The following is a 20,882-nucleotide window of genomic DNA, read 5'->3' as shown; positions in this document are numbered from 1 at the left end:
CCTTAGCTAAGGTCCGATAATTGGCAATGACATCAATAGTTTGTTAAGGGATATAAAAAAAGTAAACTCTTAAAGACTTTATTGGTAATACCTGCCAGACCACAATGGAGTCGACCACTATGAGCCTAAGCCTCCCCGAGTTTGGCCCATTTGCAAGGATCCTGATCAAATGCTTATAAATGTTTTGTTACTATTTGGAGGTAGTAAACTGCTTATTATTTCGACTTTTTAGGCATGTTTAGAACAATTGTATAAATGTCATTTGACCTTTGGATTTAATAAAAGGAATTTACGGTTAAATTAGTTTTGTGGTAATACCTTGATAAATAATAATTCCAACAAAGACTAAGATATAAAAATGACAATGAAAAAAATGAGGAAAACAAATAAACCCAACAAAAATGGAGACAACAACCCAACAGAATGGAAGCAAAAGAAACAATTAAACTGTGAGACTGAAGATAGAGCCACAACACCATTGAAGTAACAATTTAATTTTTTTAAAAATATCCCTACATGCTAGCTTCTGTTTCAAGGTGTGGCTCAAGAATGCAATTTATTCATTTTGTAAAATAAATTATACTGTCAGTATTCTTAGCTGTCTTGTCCTCAACCCCTTTTGATTACAAGAAGGGAGGAAAGACAGACAGTAAGGAAGGACACACATTTTTTCCCCACCTACTGCATTATCACACGTAAAAACAGGCTCCAGTTAAATAAATAGGCTATTACTCAAATTTCTCCCTTCAGATTTTTCAGACTGATAGGTTTCTATCATTCAGACATTTATGAAAACCCACATAAAAAGATTAGTTTAGAACACTGTTACAGCCTTAGTTATAAGCCACAGTTATTTTGAGATACTTTTAATTTGCAAATTAAGCAAAGGAACACACTAAGTGGTAAGTACAGATTTTATGGGCAATAAGAAAAAAGGCTAAGGTGACAGAGAGGTGAAGTTAAGGTCAACAAAAACAGAAATGTTTGATTGTTTAGGTCAAGTAGCCTTTTCTTGTGAATTTCCAGTCATGGTTTTAAATAACAGGCTTACCTATGAAACAACTGACATAATCTTTCTTCATTTTGTCCAGACCAATCTCCAGAAGCATTTGAATTGGAGTGACACCACTGAGGGAAATAGCCTCCATAGCTCCACGATAGGATTGTTGAATCAATTTGCTTAGTAAACTGCCACTCCCTTGATGAATCTAAAAAAATAAGATGTTTTCTGGTAATATATAGATGAAATACACAGTATAATTTACAAGCAGGACATTATTAAAAAAGGAGACCAACTAATAGTGAACTATTTAAAAACTGAATTTAAAATATTGTCAAAATGAGGAGCAATTTACAAACATTTAAAAGAAATGTATCCTACTTTATTTACACAACCAAAGCTGATACTTTTATCATGAAAACATATTCAGGCTACACATACATACCCAAGGCTGTATCTCACCATGTTCTAGGGATTTTATGATCAGTGTGAAACACTCTACCAAGTCTTGATAGGAAGCGACACCTTGAGAAAAGAGTTATTCCAATATTTAATTTATAATGGCTACAAAAACATGTCTGCCTTTATCACATAAATGATAAAAAAGTTGAGCAATGCACAAAATATAAGAATTTTAAAAACTCCAAGAACAACAAAACCCCATAAACTTACTACACAGAATGGCCCAAAGATTAGTTTAAATGTGTGACTGAACCAAGAGGTCTTGCACTACACCATGAAGTTCGACAAGAGGTCTGTGAGAGCAGGCTCCAGAGAATGGCCCTTTACTAATAATGCCTGTCCTAGAGCACAGCTCCAAAACCAACAGTGAAAGCAACTCAACAGTTTATAATTACTGTTAACAGGACATGAGGAAAGTTAACTAAGTCCTAGACCATGTGAGGCTTTGTAGACTACAGTTCAAGGTGATTGTTACAAACTGAAGTAAACAGATAACAAGGCTTCATGCTTCAGAGAAACTAAAAGATGCTCTTAACTGCTTGCCTCACTTAAGAGACAAGTGTCCGCATTCTGCATCGGCAGAAACCTTCAAGTACTGATCCTGAATAGGGTATGCTGTACATTTGTATAGAGTACATTTTAGTCATCTGCTTTTGATGTTACAAAGGTATTTATTATTATGGCAATATTCACATTAGAAAAGAATCATCATTACTTCCAAGTCGTCCTACAAGTAAAAAAAGGCATTTATGTGCCAAAACTGTCACTTGGTAATCAAAATGCAATAATGGATTTAATTAATAGGACCCCAAGACTGAAAATATTATTTGCAAAGGTTGCCATCTAACATTTTCTAAAAAAACTACTTACTTTAAATATATTCCATGAGCCCCAGTAAAGTCTATTTTATAGATAAATGGCTGTCAGTAATGAAGTAGGTAAGCATTATTTATTGCTAAAAAGAACCAACAATCAACTTGGCAAAGAGAAAATATGCACATACCACAAGTCACTATACTTTCCTATATATTGTAAGTAGAACATGCTATCTTATAATTATATAAATGACAATGAGCCTTAGGCCTGAAGAGTTAATCAGTTCTTAAAACTCGGAGAAACTTACACCAATTTCTTAAAATATATATAAAAAAGTGGTATAGGAAATGTGTACAAATTATAAGGCAGTGAGAAAAAGATAAAACACTTACTCCTCCTCATTTTGCACCACAACTGTTCAGCAAAATCCAGGTCCCCTCGCTCACTAAAAAGTGATTTTATTGAACTGTCGACTGCAGCAGAGTCACATTGGACTTTCTGAAAGAGAGTTTTGCTTGAAAATGCTCCTTCAAAATAAAGTCAAACATTTATCATAACATTCTAAAGCTGTGGAGCGCAAACTTTTCCAGTCATGCCCCCGCCCTTTACCATTCACAGAATTTATTGCATCCCACCCTCCATTGCCACTCTTACTTCTGCACTACTGCTGGCAACAGTGTGGCCTTAAGAGCTGGGTGGCCGGGGAGAGGTGGCTGCTCTTGTTTGCAGCACGAGAGGACTATATTTTTAATCCTGCTCCTGTCCTGCTTCACAATACCCACTCTATTTTTATCCTGTTCCCACTATGATGACTGTGGGTCCTACAGGACCCCCGGGTCCCAGTTTCTTCACACACACCCCAGAGAATATCACATGCTCCTGTTTGCGCACCACTGTTCTAAAGATCCACATAAATCAAATCCTCTCCAATAGCCAAATCTATTTGCAAGATTAATATTTCTTCTCCCGCCCAATCAGTAGTTCAATAAACAAACATATTTCATACCAATTAAGAAACATGCTTTTACCAAGTCTTAACAAAGTAGTGAGGAGCCACTGACCTAACCTCTTGGGAAACACCTAATTCCTAAAGGCTATGTGCCCACAAAAGGACATTGTTGTGGGGAGGAAGGGTTTCTGGCCATTGCAAAGCAGAGCTTGCCCAGAATGCTTGCCTAGAATGAGTAAAAATTGACGCTAACTCCCTCAAACCTGTCCTTCCACTGTGACTTACAACTGGCTATACCAGTATAGACTGAAAGTACTGGCATAAACAGCTGCAGTGATGGAATCAGAGAAGCACCAGTAAAGGATATGACTAATACTGCATGGATTTCACAAATGATAGAGTTGTGTGATTTTTTTTTGTTTTTAAATGTCTGACTTGCAATGCACCAAATAAAAAAAAATTAAAAAAAAAAGAAAAATCTGAGCATATGATTTTCCCCATGATCTTTGATGCAGGACTAAAGTCTATAATTTTGTTGGTGTACAGTAGATCACAGACTTGAGATCAAATTGGAAAATTAATTTATTTGACTTAACCTTCCTATAAAAAGAAAAAAAAGCTCAACTATTTGTGAGGAGGGAGAGAGACAAATAAATACTAAAAATAAAAATACTAACATAAATACTAAATAACTATTAAAAATAAAACACACACAAATACAAAAAATATTTAAACCTCTACAAAATTGTTTGAAGTTATTTAAGGCAGGAAGTTATCATGGTGATGTGCGTTAACAGCTAGATAGATAAATGTGCCAGTTTCCAAAACCTCCGGTAGGCCATGGACCACTGGAGAGTCAAGCCAGTGGCAGAGTGACACTGGCGCAGAGATCAAGTAGCTTCATGTAAGAAGGTGAAATAGCAGCATGAGACTGATAACTTTAGATGAGAGTGGAAGATTAAGATGATAAAAAGTGATCGCGTTTGGAAGAAATCAGAGAGATCTCCAACCCACAGGTAAAGAGGAAGAGAGAGAAGGAAGCAGACCTTTGTGGAGTTAACCCACTCCTATCCATCAGGATTGGTGTTGCCTGCTGGACAAGATCACAGCTACTTCTCTTTGAACATAACAATCAGTACTAAAAGCTAAGTAAAACTCGGGGGAAAATGCTAAAATATAAAACATTGAAGGAGATTTTGAAAAGGCACAAATGACATTTGACTTTCAGCTAAGTGCCCAATGGTTACATGTGCCTTTGAAACAATAGATCTCTTACAGTTCCTGCTGAGTAAGGACAACAGGGGAGATTTTCAAACTACTGCAGGGACAGTGAAAGAAAGAAGAGGATGACCGAAAATACACATACCTCCGCATCATTTTTATGTACTGATGTATTAAACCCATCCAGTTTATTCTTTAAATCTAAAAGGGGGAGGGAAAGGAATTGTATCACTATGATAAACCATGTACAGCTGAACAACAGTATAAGTCTCAGACATGTTATAATTTTGGTCCTACTAACAGAGATTAGATGGATGGATAACAAATACTGAAAGGTATTATCTTTCTTCGTGATTCCTTCTAAACACTGTTTCTACTATTCAAAATTAGATAATAGACTCATAGACTTTAAGGTCAGAAAGGACATTATGATCATCTAGTCTGACCTCCTGCACAATGCAGGCTACAGAATCTCACCCACTCACTCCTGTAACAAACCCCTAACCTATGTCCGAGTTACTGAAGTCCTCAAATCGTGGTTTGAAGACCTCAAGCTGCAGAGAATCCTCCAGCAAGTGACCCGTGCCCCATGCTGCAGAGGAAGGCAAAAAAACCTCCAGGGCCTCTGCCAATCTGCCCTGGAGGAAAATTCCTTCCCGACCCCAAATATGCCAATCAGTTAAACCCTGAGTATGTGGGCAAGACTCACCAGCTAGCACCCAGGAAAGAATTCTCTGTAGTAACTCAGATCCCATCCCATCTAACATCCCATCACAGACCACTAGGCATACTTACCTACTGATAATCAAAGATCAATTGCCAAAATTAATTGCCAAAATTAAGCTATCCCATCATACCATCCCTTCCATAAACTTATCAAGCTTAGTCTTAAAGCCAGATATGTCTTTTGCCCCCACTACCCCCTTTGGAAGGCTGTTCCAGAACTTCACTCCTCTAACGGTTAGAAACCTTCGTCTAATTTCAAGTCTAAACTTCCTAGTGTCCAGTTTATATCCATTTGTTCTTGTGTCCACATTGGTACTAAGCTTAAATAATTCCTCTCCTTCCCTAATATTAATCCCTCTGATATATTCATGAAGAGCAATCATTTCCCCCTTCAACCTTCTTTTGGTTAGGCTAAACAAGCCAAGCTCTTTGAGTCTCCTTTCGTAAGACAGGTTTTCCATTCCTCAGATCATTCCAAGTAGCCCGTCTCTGAACCTGTTCCAGTTTGAATTCATCCTTCTTAAACATGACAGACCAGAACTGCACACTGTATTCCGGATGAGGTCTCACCAGTGCCTTATATAACGGTACTAACACCTCCTTATCTTTGCTGGAAATACCTCACCTGATGCATCCTAAAACCGCATTAGCTTTTTTAATGGCCATATCACATTGGCGGCTCATAGTCATCCTGTGATCAACCAATACTCTGAGGTCCTTCTTCTCCTCTGTTACTTCCAATTGATGCGTCCCCAATTTGTAACTAAAATTCTTCTTATTAATCCCTAAATGCATGACCTTGCACTTTTCACTATTAAATTTCATCCTATTACTATTACTCCAGTTTACAAGGTCATCCAGATCTTCCTGTATGATATCCCGGTCCTTCTCTGTGTTAGCAATACCTCCCAACTTTGTGTCATCCACAAACTTTATTAGCACCTTCCTGCTTTTTGTGCCAAGGTCAGTAATAAAAAGGTTAAGTAAGATTGGTCCCAAAACTGATCCCTGAGGAACTCCACTTGTAACCTCCTTCTAGCCTGACAGATCACCTTTCAGTATGACCTATTGTAGTCTCTCCTTTAACCAGTTCCTTATCCACCTTTCAATTTTCATATTGATCCCCATCTTTTCCAATTTAACTAACAATTCCCCATGTGGAACCGTGTCAAATGCCTTACTGAAATCGAGGTAAATTAGATCCATTGCATTTCCTTTGTCTAAAAAATCTGTTACCTTCTCAAAGAAGGAGATCAGGTTGGTTTGGCACGATCTACCTTTTGTAAAACCATGTTGTATTTTGTCCCAATTACCACTGACCTCAATGTCCTTAACTACTTTCTCCTTCAACATTTTTCCAAGACCTTACATACTACAGATGTCAAACTAACAGGCCTATAGTTACTCGGATCACTTTTTTTCCCCTTTCTTAAAAATAGGAACTATGTTAGCAATTCTCCAGTCGTACGGTACAACCCGAGTTTACCAATTCATTAAAAATTCTTGCTAATGGGCTTGCAATTTCATGTGCCAGTTCCTTTAATATTCTTGGATGAAGATTATCTAGGCCTTCTGATTTTGTCCCATTAAGCTGTTCGAGTTCGGTTTCTACCTCGGATGTGGTAATATCTACCTTCATATCCTCATTCCCATTTGTCATCCTTCCATCATCCCTAAGCTCCTCATTAGCCTTATTAAAGACTGAGGCAAAGTATTTATTTAGATATTGGGCCATGCCTAGATTATCTTTAACCTCCATTCCATCCTCAGTGTTTAGCAGTCCTACTTCTTCTTTCTTTGTTTTCTTCTTATTTATATGGCTATAGAACCTTTTACTATTGGTTTTAATTCCCTTTTTAAGGTCGAACTCTACATGGCTTTTAGCCTCTCTCACTTCATCCCTACATGTTTTGACCTCAATAAGGTAGCTTTCCTTGCTAATCCCGCCCATCTTCCACTCCCTGTAGGCTTTCTGCTTTTTCTTCATCACCTCTCTGAGATGCTTGCTCATCCAGCTTGGTCTACAACTCCTGCCTATGATTTTTTTTCCCCTTTCTTGGGATACAGGCTTCTGATAGTTTCTGCAACTTTGACCTGAAGTAATTCCAGGCCTCCTCTGCCTTTATATCCACAAGTTCTTCAGTCCAATCCACTTCCCTAACTAATTTCCTTAATTCTTTAAAGTTAGCCCTTTTGAAATAAAAAACCCTAGTCCCAGATCTATTTTTGTTTATCCTTCCATCTAGTTTGAACTGAATTAGCTCACGATCACTCGAACCAAGGTTGTCCCCTACAATCATTTTGTCTATGAGGTCCTCACTACTCACCAAAACCAAATCTAAAATGGCATCCCCTCTTGCTGGTTCTTCAACTACTTGGTGAAGAAATCCATCAGCTATCACATCCAGAAAAATCTGAGCCCTATTATTATTACTAGCACTTGTCCTCCAGTCTATAACTGGGAAGTTAAAGTCTCCCATGATCACACAATTCCCATTAGCGTTTACTTCATTAAAAACATTAAAGAGGTCTCTATCCATATCCAAATCAGATCCCGGCGGTCTGTAGCACACCCCAAGCACTCTCTCAGGGAAGGCTCTAGTAGCTTTCTTTCCCATTGTGATTTTTGCCCAGACAGATTCTGTCTTATCCATTCCATCACTTCTTATTGCTTTAAAATTAACCTCATCCATTGATATACAATGCTACTCCACTACCTTTGCCTTTATTTCTGTCTTTCCTAAACAGCACATAGCCTTCAATACCTGTACTCCAGTCATTACTACTATTTCACCATGTTTCTGTTATCCCTATAATATCTGGTTTCACTTCCTGCACCAGTAGCTCTAGTTCCTCCATTTTGTCACCTAGGCTCCTCACATTAGTGTACAGACATCTTAATTTTTGCCATTTGACTTCACTGACATTCTTTATCTGGTTAGACACAGACATTCTACCACCAGTATCACCTATTAGACTGGTATCTACACTACCCTTCCTCCTTATGTCCATTCTTCTGCCCATGGCTGTATCTCCTCTTACTGTTTTCTTCCCTCTCAAATGTTAAATTCCAGCGTGGAGATTACCTGAACATCTCCCAACCATCTCCCACAAATTCCTAGTTTAAAGCTCTCTTAATCAGTTGGGCAAGCCTCCATCCTAGAAGTCTATTTCCCTCCTTACTCAGGTGAAGTCCATCCCAAAAGAACAGTCCTCTGTCCATGAATGCTTCCCAGTGGCCATACATCCCAAAGCCCTCCTTATAGCACCACTGCCTGAGCCATCAGTTAAATCTAATAGAATTATTTGAGTTGGAAGGGACCTCAAGTGGATAATCTAATCAGGCTTTTGAAAAAATCCTCCCCCATTCAAAAGGAGCTACTAATGCTGTCATGGGTTCCTTGCCCTCCCCAAGGGCAGGGAAGGGAAAGAGAAGGGTTTGGGGGTGCGCGCGCACACATTGAAGAAAATCACAACTATCCTTCATCTAATACATTCAGCTGCATAACAGAAGGATTTGTTATATTATTTCTAAATGCCCATCTATTAAGGACAGTTTAGTCTGGGATGGTCCCTTCTTGTGTATTTTTAAAGTAAATTGTTTTGTCAGTTTTTCACACTTACTTTTAATATACTCAGTTGCCTAGAGATAACCGGTAAACACCTATCCTCTCTTCACTAACGCTGAAACGATGGTTTTATTGTTTCTCAACATCTCTGATTTTCTTCCTTAAATTTTTTCTTCTCTGTTAGTCTATATGTTAATTTGTGGATATTTTCAGTTTCATTCTAAAGTTCTCGGTTTCTCTTCTTCTATATCCATTTTCTATTACCTAAAACTTGCATGTCTGTAGCCTCTCTGATAAGAATTTTTTTGCACTCAATGGCCAGAATTTTCAGAAGTGACTAGTGATTTTTGGAAGCCTCAGTTTGAGACACCTTAGACTTTCAGAGAGTTGGCATTTGGCACTTTCTGAAATTCAAGATAATTAAAGATAACCCAAGTTGGGCACACAAAGACAGGTGTACTGGAATCATTAATCACTGAAATCTTGGCCACTATGTTTACATGTGTTCTTGCCCCTCTTAGTCTGTAAAATGTTGTAGGACAGATTTTTATTTGTCTCATTTCATTTTTTTCTCCCTATTCTCCACAATGTGGGGAAAACACTATGGTTTACCCACTGCACAGGATTCTCATGATTTCACCAGGAGAGTTAGAGGTATACAAAGTAACCTGTTTCTTGAACACTTTTGGTGGACTACTGGACCTTATAAATTACCATCTGCAGTTCAAATACTATCATAATCTTATTATGTGGCATTTTCATTTCATTCTTGTGAAATTTTAAGCCCCTTGCCATTTTTTTCTTAACAAATTTTTATTATAAGATTTAACCTTTTCCACACAATTTTACCCAATCATAGCATCTCAAATTATTAAACAAAAATACCATTCAGAAGATCCTTGACAAGTTCAACCGCTGATTCAGCTACCAAAGGCTCAGGCCAGTCAGTCACACCAGTCTTCAAGCCTTCAGCCAAAACCTAACAGCACAAAAAAATCCAGAGATACTTATTTTGTTTGAGGTTCTGTACATAACATAGAATATAAAGGTGTATTAAACTTGCAACAACAAAAAAAAATTACCCGTTGTATGAAAATTCCACCAAGAAATGTATATGGCAATCAATACTGCCAAGCTAATGTTGTGTTAGAAATGTTTGGAATGTTCTGATTTGTGTGTTCTTTATTTCTCAACTTAACACTGTGTTAAAAGTTATTCCGCATTTAATACATTCATGTAATTTCAAAGAACCTTTCAAACAGCTACGGAGATTCTAAATAAGAACACCATTGAATTGTGGAGGTAAATGCATGGTTGCGCAGGTGGTGTCAGAGAGAGGGCTTTGGATTCTTCAACCATGGAATGTTGTTCCAGGAAGAAGGATTGCTAGGAAGAGATGGGATCCACGTAATGAAGAGAGGGAAGACTATCTTCACAGGCAGGCTTGCTAACCTCGTGAGGAGGGCTTTAAACTAGGTTCACCCTGAGGTAAGTGGAATACCAGGATGAAACACAAGGAGGAAGGTGCAACAGAGGGAGGCCTCCTGATTCACATTGAGAAAGTCGGGCAATCCGCTAGTTATCTTAGGTGCCTGAACATGAATGCAAGAAGCCTGGGAAACAGGCAGGAAGAATTGGAAGTCCTGGCACAGTCAAGGAACTATGATGTGATTGGAACAACAGAGACTTGGTGGAGTAACTCACATGACTGGTGCACAGCCATGGATGGGTATAAATTGTTCAGGAAGGATAGGCATGACAGAAAAGGTGGAGGCGTTCCACTGTATGCAAGAAAGCAATATGATTGCTCAGAGCTCCAGTATGAAACTGGAGTAAAGCCTGTTGAAAGTCTTTGGGTTAAGTTTAGAGGTGAAAGCAACAGGTTTGATGTTGTGGTCATCCGCTACAGACCACCAGACCAGGAGGGGGAGGCAGACAAGGTTTTCTTCTGACAACTAACAGAAGTTTCCAGATCATAGGCCCTGGTTTTCATGGGGGACTTCAACCACCCTGACATCTGCTGGGAGAGCAATATAGCAGTGCACAGACAATCCAAGAAGGTTTTTGGAGAGTGTTAGGGACAACTTCCTGTTGCAAGTGCTGGAGGAACCAATTAGAGGCTGTGCTCCTCTTGTCCTGCTGCTCACAAATAAGGAAGAACTGGCAGGAGAAGTAGAAGTGGGTGGCAACCTGGGCAGCAGTGAAATTGAGATGATCAAGTTCAGGATCTTGACAAAAGGAAGAAAGGAGAGCAGCAGAATATGGACCCTGGACTTTAGAAAAGCAGACTTTGACTCCCTCACGGAACTGATGGCCAGGATCTCCTGGGAGGCTAATTGAGGGTGAAAGGAGTCCAGGAGAGCTAGCTGTATTTTAAAGCAGCCTTATTGAGGGCGCAGGAACAAACCATCCCCATGTGCAGAAAGAACAGCAAATACAGCAGGCGACCAGCTTGGCTTCTCTAGCAGAGAAATCTTCAGTGAGCTTAAACACAAAAAGGAAGCTTACAAGAATTGTAACTTGGACAGATGACTAGGGAGGAGCATAAAAATATTACTCGAGCATGCAGAGGTGTAATCGGGAAGGCCAAAGCACAATTGCAGTTGCAGGTAGCAAGGGATGTAAAAGGTAACAAGAAGGGTTGCTACAGGTATGTTAGCAACAAGACAGGCAGGTAAAGTGTAGGACCCTTACTGAATGGGGGAGGCAACCTAGTGACAGATGATGTGGAAAAAGCTGAAGTACTCAATATTTTTTTTGCCTCGGTCTTCACAGACAAGATCAGCTCCCAGACTGTTGCACTGAGCAGCACAGTATGGTGAGGAGGTGAGCAGCCCCCAGTGGTGAAAGACCAAGTCAAGAACTATTTAGAAAAGCTGGATAAGCACAAGTCCATGGAGGCCAGATGCAATGCATCCGAGGGTGCTGAGGGAGCTGGCTCTGCAACCACATTAGCCATTGGCCATTATCTTTGAAAACTCATGATGATCAGGGGAAGTCCCGGATAATTGGAAAAAGGCAAATATAGCGCCCATCTTTAAAAAAGGGAAGGCAGAGAATCCAGGGAACTACAGACTGGTCAGCCTCACCTCAGTCCCCGGAAAAAACATGAAGCAGGTCCTCAAAGAATCCATTTTGAAGCACATGAAGGAGAGGAAGGTGATCAGGAACAGTTCACATGGATTAACCAAGGGCAAGTCATGCCTGGTCAACCTGATTGCCTTCTATGCGATAACTGGCTCTGTGGATATGGGGAAAGCGGTGGACATTTTATAGCTTGATGTTAGCAAACCTTCTGATAGTCTCCCACAGTATTCTTGCCAGCAAGTTAAAAATGTGTGGATTGGATGAATGGACTTTAAAAGTGGATAGAAAGCTGGCTAGATCATCTGGCTCAACGGGTAGTGATGAATGGCTCGATGTCTAGTTGGCAGTCGGTTTCAAGTGGAGTGCCCCAGGGGTCAGTCCTGGAGCCGGTTTTATTCAACATTTTAATTAATTATCTGGATGATGGGATGGATTGCACCCTCAGCAAGTTCGCAGATGGCACTAAGGTTGGAGGAAAGGTAGACATGCTGGAAGGTAGGGATAGGATCCAGAGTGACCTAGACAAATTGAAGGATTGGGCCAAAAGAAATCTAATGAGGTTCAACAAGGACAAGTGCAAAGTCCTGCACGTAGGACGGAAGAATTCCATGCACTGCTACAGGTTGGGGACTGACTGGCTAAGCAGCAGTTCTGCAGAAAAGGACATGGGGATTACAGTGGACGAGAAGCTGGATATGAGTCAGGTGTGCTCTTGTTGCCAAAAAGGAGCTAACAGCATACTGGGTTACATTAGTAGGAGCACTGCCAGCAGATTGAGGGAAGTAATTATTCCCCTCTATTCAGCACTAGTGAGGCCACATCTGGAGTACTGCGTCCAGTTTTGCATGACCCACTACAGAAAGAATGTGGACAAACTGGAGAGAGAGTCCAGCAGAGGGAAACGAAAATGATTAGGGGGCTGGGGCACATGACTTGAGGAGAGGCTGAGGGAACTGGGCTTATTTAGTCTGCAGAAGAGAAGAGTGATGAGGGATTTGATAGCAGCCTTCAACTACCTAAAGGGGGATTCCAAAGAGGATGGAGCTTGGCTGTTCTCAGTGGTACCAGATGACAGAAAAAGGAGCAATGGTTTCACGTTGCAGTATGGGTGGTCTAGGTTGGATATTAGGAAACACTAGGAAGGTGGTACAGCGCTGGAATGGGTTACCTGAGAGGTTTTTAAGGCCCGGAATGACAAAGCCCTGGCTGGGACGATTTAGTTGGGGTTGGTCCTGCTTTGAGCAGGGGGCTGGACTAGATGACCTCCTGAGGTCTCTTCCAACCCTAATCTTCTCTGATTCTATGAACACAAAAAACGTAAAAATACCATTCCTGGTATGATGACCACGAAACTGATATCAATTGGGAATTTCACATTTATACTTACAAGGAGAAACAGCAATTCTTTATGCAACTGGAACACAGGACTCCTGGGGTCCCCGGATTCCAATCTAATGTTCTGAAAATTCCAAAAATACACATCAGATTCTGACTCTGGAATAAAAATGTACTAAAACCTTATTAACAGAACTGATGAACTATTTATTATGGATGTTATCAACACACTATACTGCTACTGCAACAATAATGTAACAAGCAAAAATTAGCATATTTTCTGTGATCTACAATACTTGATATAAACGATGAGAAGGGTTTTTCTCCTACCAGTGTCGCCGCTGCAGTGAGTGGAGGTGTCTGCAGAATCTTATCCACAATATTCCATGTAAGATCAACATATATATTACTCTCTGATTCAGCCACTGTATCCTCCAATGTAGTGGATCGAATGAGCTCATATTGAGCAAAGCCTTTGGTTGCCACCTGGAATGAATATATTTTAAACAGTCATTTAAATCTACCATTCTAAGGATTATTTTCAAAAGAAAGTTATGTTATACTTTCTGGAGCCTGCAAAAGAGCCCTAAAATGTCAAATCAACGTAGTACTGGGAAGGTGTTCCGCAAACAAACATTTTTAAGAGAACTTTAAAAATAAAACGTGGCTAGTGTCAGAGAAACATACTGCAATATAGCACATCCAAAAGTTAGGTAGCATGTGTGGTCCCTTGCTTCTCAGATTAGCAGGAGCTCAGAGTGCTACAGATCAAGATATATAAACCAGCCATAAAGCTAACAAAAAAGTCCCACAAATCAACAAATATACAAAGAATCTTACAACTGGAATTCATAAACAAAATATTGTAAATTTAATTATTTTAGAAGGGTGACAAAGCATGAAAAACCTACAACAGATGAGCGATGTCTGAATTTGTGTGCCTTTTTGAGGTCTTCTAGATTTGCAAAACAGGTTTTGTCAGCTGTAGGACCTGTGAAAGGAAGAGAGGCTTTCAGAAAATACTAACCACAAACTGAAATTAACACTCAGATGTAATTATTAAGTGGTCAAAATGGAAAAAATAAGTGGTGGTATTCTCCAAAGATCCACTCACAATGCAAACTCTGCTCACTTGTGACACCAGAATGAGCTGCCATTCACAGTAAAACTGTTCTTCAAAATACAATCATCCCTCCATTGTTTTTGTACAATTAGCAGTGCAAGTTAATGACATTTTCAAATGTTTAGTAGCATTCAGTTACTATATATCAGTGAGTTGAATGGGGGCAATCCTTACTTCTCTAAAAGTTGTGTCAGACTATCTGCAGAGCTGTCTAGATATCACTGCATGGATTACACTTCATTTACCCTTTGAAGGTTATTTTTGATACCACTTAGGGTAGAGACAATTATTTTAAAATGAAAATTTAGTTTATAGAGCACAAGTGGACAACTATCATAGCAATATAGGTTGTTACCATATTAACTCTCACTTATTTCTTGTCCTCCCCTCTTTCAACTTTGGTGAAGGGCTGACTGTGTAACATTATAGCCAGGAGGAACTTACCATTACATGTAACTATATGGAAACTGATCCCTGTGATTTTGTTCCCATTTTTGAGAGGCTCAGCACCTAGCCAACAGGTATGTTCAGGGTCAGAGCTGTCACATCTTACCCACAGGGGAGGAAGCACAACTGGTTTGCTTATCTTCAAATGGGTCATGTTTGGATTTTGTGCCAGTGTATAGAGTGAAATCAGTTGCCTGGAAATAAAAGAACAATCATTAACAAAATTTAGCATGATGTTAGCTGACCCCTCTCTGTTTACGCTACTTCAAAATCTAGTCCAGGGATCAGCAACCTTTGGCACGAGGCCCGCCAGGGTAAGCCCCCTAGCAGGCTGGGCCGGTTTGTTTATGTGCCGCATCTGCGGGTTTGGCTGATCTCGGCTCCCACTGGCTGCGATTCGCCGTTCCAGGCCAATGGGGGCTGGGGGAAGCGGGGTGGACCGAGGGATGTGTTGGCCGCCGCTTCCCACAGCCCCCATTGGCCTGGATCGGCAAACCGCGGCCAGTGGGAGCCGAGATCAGCCAAACCTGCGGATGTGGCATGTAAACAAACTGGCCTAGCCCACCAGGGGGCTTACCCTGGTGGGCTGCATGTCAAAGGTTGCCAATCCCTGATCTATTGTATTAACAGTAAAGCAACAAATAACAACTTAGTATAAACAAATATATATATTCAGAATTAAGCAGTTTTTGTTAGCTGAAAAAGACAGATAGTTTAATTTGATAAACTGGCTGGGATTTAATCAAATCTGGTATCTTTTGCTATATTTAAAAAAAATTGAAAAAATGGCCACCACTTTAAATTAAAGTCATTTAAGTCCCAGTCCTGCACATTTACACACGAGTAGTCCAATTTAAGTTAATGGAACTGCTCTCAAGCGCCTTTGCAATATCAGGTTTATCACTCCTTCAGTTATTAATATTTCCAGTAGGTATGAGCTCCCTTTTCATGATGAAATATAGTCATCTCCCCATTAATATACAGCTACTAAGAAGTGAATAGTTTTATAGGATCAAAAAACAATATTCTGAAATTGTCCAATATTAGAAAGGACACTTTGTTGCAGTGTGTATCTGAGGTGAAATTCACCCCAACATAAAAGGACCACGGAAGGTCCTCCACACACAATTAAATCCCAAAATACCTCTCCCTACATGGAGGAGAATCCTTTTTAACTCAACCTATTAATTTGTGACAATTACAAGTTGCCTTTTTTTCACTAGAATTTTACCTCAAGTTAGTTAGCTCAAGTTGAGAACATACTTTTCCCTCCCAGTGAAGACAGACCTATAAGGTGTTTGTGCCACTAATGTGAAATCTGTCCACTCATTTCAACATACTCTTGCCATCTCACGTTTGAATAGTTGTTGTTCTCTTAACAATAATGAGGATAACATAAAAAGTATGAAATATCTAGGTTTCTCCTTCTAGATTATCATCTACACAGTTTGAGAAAAACATATATGTAATACATATGAAATTCCATTTGCTTTGCAAATTCCTATGATTAGGTAGAACATAAAAACAGCAATACGGGGTCAGACCAAAGGCCCATTTAGCCCAGCATCGTGTCTTCTGACAGTGGCCAGCACCAGGTATTTCAGAGGGAATGGACAGAACAGGTAATCATCAAGTGATCCATCCCCTGCTGCCTGTTTAGTTTAGCTATACACAACACTTAGTATGCTAGTTACATTGCATCACAGAATTTACTTTTGTGTTGAATAAGGTATACAACTGCTTTTAAACAAAAAGATAAAACTATGGAAACTTACTTTCCTCTTGTAACAGATAGAGCAACTGGTCCAGAACCCCTCTGTGGTGTAAACTCCGAAATGTAAGTGGCATCATCTATTTGTGATTCTTCCATTTGGTCGGTTAGTTCAGCATGTCCCTTTAAAAAAAATGCATAAGTAAATCTGATAATTAGAATATATTTCAACATTTCCAGGGATGTAAGTGTAAGGCTCTAGTTTTAAAGCAAAACAAACAAAACCCACTTACCGCTTTCTGCATAATGAATATCATACTGTTTCCATTCCAAAAACTTTCTAAGGGACTTCTGCAACCCTCGCCAATTAAATGTACTTGGACATCAGCCTGGAAAAGGAAAAGAAAAATTTTGTTAATGTATTGCATTTACATGTTGTGTTTAGAAGACATTTTTGCGATAAAGATTTCAAAATCAACTAATTACACAACAAACTATTTTCTACTATCATTTCAACCATTCACTAATAATCCATGCCTTTCTCACCTCAAGATAAGACAGCTGCAATGTACTCTACATGGAGCTAAACCTTATCAACTGAGAAATTTAAGATGACGCAGAATGTTGCAAGCCACTTAATAACGGCATATCATGAGTTGTAGCTCTGGAATCTGTACTGGCTGCCAATTGGTTTCCAGGGGAAATGTATGGCTTAAGTTGACCTATTAAACCCCATATAGCTTAGGATCTAAGAGATTGCCATCTTCCCATGCCATACTGTTGCAGATGCAGTCAGTGGAGGTACTCAAGCTGTAGTCCCATTGGTATAAAAGAGAGGGTGAGTTTCTCATGACAGTTTCTCTGTGAGGGGTTCTAAACTTTGGAATTCACTCCCTGAGCCGGTCCCAAATAGCCCAAATCTGTTGTGATCAAGGCTGCACAGCTCTTTACTCAAGCTTTTGACTATGAAAAGAAAAAGCAGTGCAATAAGGATACTGTTTGATTTGTCATTTCTGTTCAGCTATTTATTTTCTAGCTTTGGAAATGTTTTTAAATGTTACTCATTTTTAAAATTATGCCAATTTGCCTAGATCCCAAGATTAGATGCTTCTCTTCTACACATTCCTGTTTGTTATAAATTTAAAAATAAATAATGATCTTTGAGATATCTTTAGAAATTTTTCAAACCACTTCTAAGCTCAAAGAGCTATTTTTTTAAAAAAGAAAAAAAAAGTATTTACCTCAAACGGAAATGGGTCTTTGGGGATACCTTTGTTTCCTTCATTATATACTCTGAAATAAAACAAAACAAAATATTCACTTAGTTTATTTTTTCTTTTCACCCTCCCCAAATGATACATTTGTCTCTAAAAAGTAGAAAGAAAATGTGATTTTTTTTTAAAACCACTCCAGCTATATTAGTGCAATCTCTAACATGAACACAGTTAAGTTTAGGGCTTTGGAGCTGTGCTCCGGCTCCTCTCCAGGCAAAAACCTGAAACTCCACTGTGCCAGAGCTGCTCCGTGCTCCAGCTCTGGGCTCCGCTCCAAAGCCCTGGTTAAGTTATACCTTTATACAAGTGTATAGGTGCTTTATACAGGTGTAGCTTATGGGAATAACAAACCAAATATAAAGCACCTTTTTACAACACCCACATGCTGGGGAGGGAGCATATACTATTGTATATAAAGCGGTAAAACTTTCTAGTGTTGACAAGGCCTTTCCCCAGTTATCGCTCAATAGTCCCTGAAATGTACGAATCACACAGATTCGAAACCTAAGTTTGCACCAAACCAAGGGAAGACCAAGATTGACCAAATTTCTTCTACCCAAGAGCCACTCACTTTTTTGCAGCTAGCTTCACCTGCCATTACTCTCTCATTTTACTAAATTAATTAATCAGCCATAACACTTTGCCCAGTATAGATGCTACCAACTTCTTAATAACTGTATTCATCTCCTATTACAATTATGTGACTAGTGCTGACAGCCTGTTAAGCAACGTATAACGTCATGTGTACACTACAGCTGCTTGGGGTTGCCAAAAGTCTAATCCAGGGGTGAGAAAACTTTTTGGTCTGAGGGCCGCATCCGGTTTCAGAAATTGTATGGAGGGCCGGTTAGGGGAGGCTGTGCCTCCCCAAACCGCAAGGAGTGCCCCCCCCCAGGACTCCTGCCCCATCCAACCCCCCCGTTCCCTGATGGGCCCCCCCAGGATCTCTACCCCATCCACACACACCCTGCTCCCAATCAACACACACACTGCTCCCGGAACCCCTGCCCTGACTGCCCCTCACTGCCCCATCCAACCCCACCTCCTTCCTGACTGCCCTCTGGACCCCTGCACCCATTCAACACCTCCCCTCGTTCGTCACCCTCTGACCGCCCCGATCCCTATCCACACCTCTGCCCCCAACCACCACCCCAAACTCCCCTGCCCTCTATCCAACCCCCGTTGCTCCCTTACCATGCTGCCTAGAGCCCCGGTGGCTGGTGGTGCGGCTGTGGCTGGAGCCAAGTATCAGGACAGGAGCTCAGGGGCTGGGCAGGAAGGTCCCAAGGGCCGGATGTGGCCCACAGGCCGTAGTTAGCCCACCTCTGGTCTAAATGCACAAACCCAAACACCCTTCCCTCCCCCTTCCCCAAAGCCACCCTCCCACCCCTTCTCTGAGGTCCCCCCACTCACTCCAGACCCCCTCCCTCAGTCGCTTGCTCACTCTCCCCCACCCTCACTCACTTTCACCGGGCTGGGGCAGGGGTGAGTGCGGGCTCTGGGCTGGGGCCAAAGGGTTCAGAGAATAGGAGGGGAATCCAGACTGAGCCTGGGGCAGGGGTGCAGGAAGGGGCTCAGGGCTGGGGCAGGCTCTGGGAAGGTGTTTGGGTGCAGGAGGGGGCTCAGGGTTAAAGTAGGGGGTTGGGGCTCCGGGAGGGAGTTTGACTGCAGAAGGGAGCTGGGGTGGGGGCTGGGGTGCAGGAAGGGGCTCAGGTACAGGCTCTGGGAAGGAGTTTGGGTGTAGGAGGGAGCTCAGGGTTAAAGTAGGGGATTCGGGCTCTGGGAGGGAGTTTGGGTGCGGGACGGGGCTCAGGGCTGTGGCAGAAGGTTGGGATGTGCGAGCAGGTGCAGGCTCTGGGAGAGAGTTTGGGTGCAGGCTGGGTCAGGGGTTGGGGTGCAAGAGGGGGCTCAGGATGCAGGCTCTGGCCGGGCAGCACTTACCTCAGGTGTCTCCCAGAAGCAGCAGCATGTCCAACAGCGGCTCTTTGGCTCATGGGCAGCTCTGCAGGCTGCCCCTGCCTGCAAGCACCACCCTCGCAGCTCCCATTGGCTGTGGTTCCCTGTTCCTGGCCAATGGGAGCTGCGGAGTTGGCACTCAGAGCAGGGGCAGCATGCAGAGATCCCCCTGGCCCTGCCTTCTCCTAGGAGCTGCTGCCAGACATGTCACTGCTTCCAGGGGCAGCATGGAGCCAGAGCAGGTAGGGAGCCTGCCTTAGTCCCACTGCGCCGCCAGACTTTTAGCGACCTAAAATCTCCTAGATTGGCTTCAGTAGCCTCCGGGAGATCAAACCCAATTCTGGGAGACTCCCAGCCAAACTAGGAGGGTTGGCAACCCTACAGCTGCTACAGCGGTGCCACTGTAGTGCCATAGTTTAGACATTTCCTACTTCAACGGAAAGGGCTTTTTCTTCGATGTCGTTAATCCACCTCTCCAAGAGGCAGTAGCAAGGTCTGTGGAAGAATCCTTCCATCAACCAAGCCACATCTATACTGGGTGTTAAATCGATATAATAGATACCCTGAGAGCTAGGGGCTACAAGGTTCAAAATCATGCACTGACCGCCAGAGCCCTGGGCGCATGGAAACTTCGGTAACAAGCGAGTGCTGAGAGAACGTGGAATCAGTCAACGCTACGCTCAGTTCATGCGGCAACTCATGGTGTTGGACGCCACCAGGCGGTCGAGGGACATCTACATAGAACACATCACTGGACCTCGACAATACCAGGAGGTATAAGCTGGAGTGCTGATAAGAAGCGCAGTCGGGAAAGTAACTGAAATACTTTCCTGATGGACTGTTTTTTTTTCTAAATGGACAATCTATCCTAAATTCTCAATTACTGAGGGATAATCTTCACTCATTGATATATTTTGCTTTCTGCCACCAACTCTCTGTATAACTTTTTCCCATGAGTAATGTACTCGAATACTTGGATGCTAAATATCTAAACTGTATTTTTAAATTCATTCACCTCAATTTGGGTGATTGCTGTTTATGCACTCTATGTATCTTATGACTAAAACCAAACCTTGAATTTGTGAATAATCTAAACATTATATCCAGATGTACAAACACTCTTTTCTCAACCTGTATGTTACATAATTTTAACATTAGCTTTCATAAAAAATGTTAACTATGGCACTGAGGGCGTGAAATTTTTCA

At 41.3% G+C, this 20,882-nt stretch overlaps 1 protein-coding gene across 4 annotated transcripts in view; it reads right to left on the bottom strand.

Moving 5' to 3' along the window:
* The window catches only part of ZWILCH (zwilch kinetochore protein), a 31,338-nt gene that overhangs the window by 9,590 nt on the left and 866 nt on the right, over nt 1–20,882 (bottom strand). For 2 of the 4 annotated variants that reach the window (XM_050967575.1, XM_050967572.1), the window contains exons 2-13: nt 17,688–17,739; nt 16,740–16,835; nt 16,511–16,629; nt 14,733–14,929; nt 14,077–14,156; nt 13,496–13,651; nt 13,218–13,289; nt 9,629–9,722; nt 4,594–4,649; nt 2,671–2,776; nt 1,446–1,525; nt 1,052–1,208 (exon numbers count right to left, since the gene is read on the bottom strand). In XM_050967575.1, coding sequence (XP_050823532.1) covers nt 1,052–1,208; nt 1,446–1,525; nt 2,671–2,776; nt 4,594–4,649; nt 9,629–9,722; nt 13,218–13,289; nt 13,496–13,651; nt 14,077–14,156; nt 14,733–14,929; nt 16,511–16,629; nt 16,740–16,835; nt 17,688–17,739 — 1,265 coding nt within the window. Of the gene's footprint in view, nt 1–1,051; nt 1,209–1,445; nt 1,526–2,670; nt 2,777–4,593; nt 4,650–9,628; nt 9,723–13,217; nt 13,290–13,495; nt 13,652–14,076; nt 14,157–14,732; nt 14,930–16,510; nt 16,630–16,739; nt 16,836–17,687; nt 17,740–18,914; nt 18,975–20,280; nt 20,466–20,882 lie in introns of those variants that run through there. The other 2 variants (XM_050967573.1, XM_050967574.1) reach the window with 2 other exon arrangements.

Source organism: Gopherus flavomarginatus, chromosome 9 (assembly GCF_025201925.1).
Source record: "Gopherus flavomarginatus isolate rGopFla2 chromosome 9, rGopFla2.mat.asm, whole genome shotgun sequence".
NCBI classification, from domain to species: Eukaryota; Metazoa; Chordata; order Testudines; family Testudinidae; genus Gopherus; species Gopherus flavomarginatus.
Note: the sequence above shows the minus strand (reverse complement) of the source record. Positions and strands in the feature narration are given on the sequence as shown.